General features: G+C 29.7%; 1 protein-coding gene across 1 annotated transcript in view; it reads left to right on the top strand.

Annotated features, from left to right (window-relative positions):
* The window catches only part of LOC125869942 (putative late blight resistance protein homolog R1B-23), a 7788-nt gene extending 6846 nt beyond the window's left edge, over positions 1-942 (top strand). Inside the window, exon 3 of the mRNA XM_049550334.1 lies at positions 224-942. Coding sequence (XP_049406291.1) covers positions 224-942 — 719 coding nt within the window. The remainder of the gene's footprint in view (positions 1-223) is intronic.
* The last annotated feature ends 4223 nt before the right edge of the window (positions 943-5165 follow it).

A 5165-nucleotide genomic window follows, 5' to 3' on the forward strand; every position in this document is an offset into this window, starting at 1 on the left:
AAATCCGATCCGAGTCCCGAAACTCCAAATAACTCGAAAAAGCACTTTTTAACCAACTTTAACTCATAAAAACTCAACTTCTCAAAAACTCAACTTTTTACCAACTTTTCCTCAAACTAACTTTACAACCACAAAACATGGGACTCGGGGCAACTACCGAAAGGGCAAAATAGTCATTTCCACGAAAAATTACCAAAATGACCTTTCGGGTCATTACACAAACTTTCCTTGTTATGGTATGACAATGATGAAGCAATTTTTGAAGAATCTTCAACAACTATGCTAGAGAACTTGAAGACATTTCGCTCTCATCGTATATATGTGGATGATAGGGATCCAAGGTTCTGGTGGAGATTTCCAAATCTTGAAGAACTCAGCCTCTGCATTGAATATGTACCTAGTTGTCCTTTGTTTCCCTTACCGGAAATTCATACTCGCCTTCAGTCTCTCCATTTGGTGATAAGCTATAAGGGATTCTGGGATAGAGTTGGATGGGAGAACTACTTTGTGTTCCCTTCAAACCTTAGGCGTTTGTTCATTGGCGGCTATTTCTTGACGGAAGAAATGATGGTAAGAATTGCAAAATTGCGGAAGCTTGAGAGTCTAACATTAACAGGAGGATTTCCTTGGTGGGAATTCAACAACTGTTGTTGGGACGTCACAAATGTCGAGTTCCCTGCACTCAAATACTTGTCATTAGAGAGTGTGAAGATGAATGAATGGAAATCTTCAGAGGAATCGTTTCCTGTGCTTGAGGAGTTATCTATAAGAAGTGGTTATTTCTACAAGGAGATCCCTCCGAGCTTTGCAGATATTTCAACACTGCGAGTTATTAAACTATATGACTACACCAACTCTCTTGGTGTTTCGGCTATGAATATCAAAAAAGAAATAGAAGAAAACACTGGATGTGACAGTCTCCAAGTTCTTTTACTGTCGTAAAAAAAAAATATATATATATATATGTGTGTGTGTGTGTGTTGAACCTTCAAATTCCACTTCTGAATACGGAAATCTAGTTCTGTAATGTCACATGCATAATAATCTGTTTATCTTTTGCCATATATTGTTGGATAATGTGTACCGATTTAATATGGTTATAAGCAGTGGCGTATGCAGGATTTTTCATAAGCGGTGTCACATTTTAAATGAGAAACAATATTATATATATATATATATATATATATATATATATATATATAAGTGGGAAGCTCCAATATTCAAAGTTGGATTACCATTTTGCTCCTCCAGTCCTCCACTAAATCAAAATAAAATTAATTAATTTATTATATACTAATATTTTATTTACATAATGGTGGAATATGAAGTCCAACAATTACATTTTAATAATGAATGACTCTTTCAATTCAGTGACTCTTTGAATTTTGAAACCAAAATAAAATTTATGTATCATGATTCAATGTGCTCCATTAATTTGGTAGGTGAAAAGACAGTTAAATATCACCATAAATACCAGTAAATTGCTCCCTAGATCATCATATATTTTTCTTTTCTTTTCTATCATGTTCTCCTTTCTTCTTCTTCCTAGATAATGATAAAGATACATGTCGTCAAGAAGCTAACTGAGGAAAAGAACATATAGCTTCATTATGAAATTAAAAAGAGAAGCTTTCTTACAATATAGTTCAAGTGTTAAGCTTAGAATTGTATAAGATATGACCTATTTATTCCTTTAGATCTTTTTTATGTTAGCTTATGATTTTAAGTTTTTCTTTTTCATTTTGGAGTTAAGGTATGGTTGTCCAAAATAAATTTGGTATGCAACCCATATTTTATGTAATTTTGTATCATTTTGCATTGTTATGAAATTTATTTCTTTGTTTTTGTGTAATTATTCGTTTAAGTGCTACTTAATTGACAAAACTTTTATTAATACATGATGAGTTTGATAATACTTGAATAGTTTATGCAATATGCTTTTGTTTAAATACAAGTAATTTAAATAAAGATTGCCAAAAGACTATTACTTTGAATGAAAATTTGATTGTGTTACTTTGTCGTCTATCTAACAGTGTTGCAAACACATACATAAATGGTTCATTTTCACCCCTTTTGTTTCATTTTTTATTTTTATACAATTTATACAATATGAGATTTAACAATTTAATTTTTAAATAAAAACTAGAGTTACATTTACATTTATGCGGCACTAAGCTTGATAGTTTTCTTAAACGTCTATATTTACGGTAACTTTCCGTAGTGTTAAAATTCAAATGGTTGGTATGATGAAAATTTGCTTTTGGACATTTTGGTTGTTTCTTTATGAATTCCTTCGACCCTTAATTGTTACCACTAAAAACTATTCCTCAAATTAAAATCATATAAAAAATATTATGAGAATGGAGTAATTAAACTTCATGTTGTTTAGATTTTAGTAATATAAGTCAATAAGATCATTCTATTAAAAGTGGAAAGAGTCTAAGTCAAATGTTGAATTACTAAAATGCTTTTTAAAAGTATATTTATAATTATTATTTTTTTATAAAAATTAATTGTCTATTAAATTTAGTTGGAACGACCATTCATCTACCTTTAGACCTATACAAATTCTATGAACTTTTTATTTACAAGTTTAATATGTGTCATGTATTTATTTTCTTCACTTTTAGCTTCCAACCGTTTAAACACATCATATTCTTTATCAAATTATATATACCTTATTCAATATTTAATTGATGCACATTAAATAATATTCAATATATATATATATATATATAATATGCCTTAGGTAACGTTACACATTATAATTCTCCTTTTATAGGTCTTAATCAAATTCACAAAAAAAAAAAAATTAAAAATACACATGGCACTAAAAACATAATTACACCAAAGGTATTTTTAGTTGGTTGGGGGGTAATATAAATATATGTTTCTATTTCTCTACTCCTTACTGCTTGAGTGTTGGTATTTAAAAGTGTTATTTTTGCCAAATCAATAGGTAAAGAAGAGATTGTACATTATACCAAAAGAAACAAGGTCCGGTAACTTTGCTAATTAAAGGCGAAATTAGAAATCAAAGTAAGAAAACCAAGAATTTTTTGGAGAAGTATTTCTTCCTTTTAGAGAGCTCGTCAAGTAGGATTAAGATATCACTTTCAGAATTTGTACTTCTTCTTTAGTGTAAAATTTATAACTCAAACATGTTTCTTAATACTAATATTTATGTAATTTTTAAAATTTTGTGATCAATAAAATTGGGTTACACGCTCAAGACGTGTGCCCAGAAACTAGTATATATATATATATAAATTGAGTTTTTTAAAAAAAAATGTATTTGTACTTAAATGAGAAAGCGGGGTAAAAACTTTATATATATATATATATATATAGAGAGAGAGAGAGAGAGAGTGTTTTTCAAAAAAAAAATGTATTCGTTTTAAAGTGAGAGAGCATGGTAAAAAACAAAAAAGTTCTTTATAAAATGAGGTTATGTAGGTTTGAAACCGCGACCTTAAGATTAAAAATTTAGAGCCTTACCAACTGAGCTACGCACAATGTTTATTTAAGGTGTGTGACTTTGCATTATATAGTTGGTTTATTTGTTTTCCCCTTTTAATCGTAAACACATCCCGAGGAAGCAGTGTCACGTGACACCCCATATCTCTTCTTAATTTCGCCCCTAGTTATAAGATCTTTTCGTTGTTATCTAACATGGATTTAAATGATATAATACAGTAGAATTTAAATAACAATGAGAAAAGACATAAAAGCACAACTGAAGTTGTTTCGAATTTTCATAAAGACACCTTAACTTAGAGGGCGTCCTATTACCCCCACAAAAGTATTGAATATCTTTGTAAAAGAACCATTTTGACCCATTTTCTTTACTGTGAACAGGCGCGTCACTTTTTTTATTAATTTAATTTAAATTAATTTCTTCAAATTCGACCCGACCCGACCCAAATCGTTTCAAAAAAGAAAACTCTTGTTCTCCATTTTTCACTTCTTAGTTTCTCTCATCATTTTCCTCAATCATAAGTATTGTTGAAGATCATCTCTTACAATTTTCATGTTTGTTCGTCAAATTTCTTGGAGAACTAGCGGAGTAAACAATGAATTGAAGATTAACAGGTTAGAATAGTAACAATAGGAAATCGTTTCAGTTGCAAACTAAAACCCTCATCAACATGTATATCGGAAAAGCTGCTTGTGGTTTCAACGGCAAAGAATAATTCGTTGAAATCGATAGTAGTAGTATTTGGAGCCATGTCTTTTGAGTGGCTGGCGATTGGACTTGTTTTCAAACTATGGATTGATAAATCCCGAGCTTCAATGGACAACTTTGGGTTTGATTTTTGGGTTCTCAAAACTAAATGAAATTAAGAAGAAATGAAACCTCAGATAACTTTAAATTAGCTTTTTCGATTGGAAATTAAAACGAATTCCTACCTTATTGAGTTGATTTCATCAGTTCATCATAGAGTACCTATGACTCTTTTGTTGGGGAAGATGATGAATTTGAATGGAGTAAATAATTAATAAAGAAAATAACTTAAATGTGGCACTTTTTAATTGATTTTTGGCATTAAAAACGGACCTTCACACGCATCATGTGCATGTTCACAAACATAATGAGAAAATGGGTTAAAATGGTCCTTTTACAAAAATATTCAATACTTTTGTGGGGTAATAGGACATCCTCAAAGTTAAGATGTCTTTTTGAAAATTTGAAACAACTTCAGTTGTACTTTTATGTCTTTTCTCAATAACAATCAACATAAGCATTGTATTTAGACTAACAATAAAGTACAACCATCCAAACAAGGTGTGACTTACAAGAATGAAATTAGAAAAATGTTAACATAACTAAAATATTAGAATGACTATAAAGAATGAAAAAAAAAATTAGAATAACTAAAGAATGAAAAATAATTAGATGATGTCAGGCGCCTTTTTTTTATTTGAAGGTATGTCAACCGTCTGTGTTTTTATGAAAAGGGTCTTGTTTTATTCATTAACTAGGTAATTTACCCGTACTTTGCGCGATCATATATAATAATTATATTGAATTTACAAATAAATTTTTACTAATATCCATACATTAAAAATAATGTCCAACATGAATTTGATTATTTGTCATTATCACATAACTCACGAACCTCAATAAATTATTGGTTCTTTAATCAACATTAAAAGGAAAATAA

Source organism: Solanum stenotomum, chromosome 7 (assembly GCF_019186545.1).
Source record: "Solanum stenotomum isolate F172 chromosome 7, ASM1918654v1, whole genome shotgun sequence".
Lineage (NCBI taxonomy): Eukaryota > Viridiplantae > Streptophyta > Magnoliopsida > Solanales > Solanaceae > Solanum > Solanum stenotomum.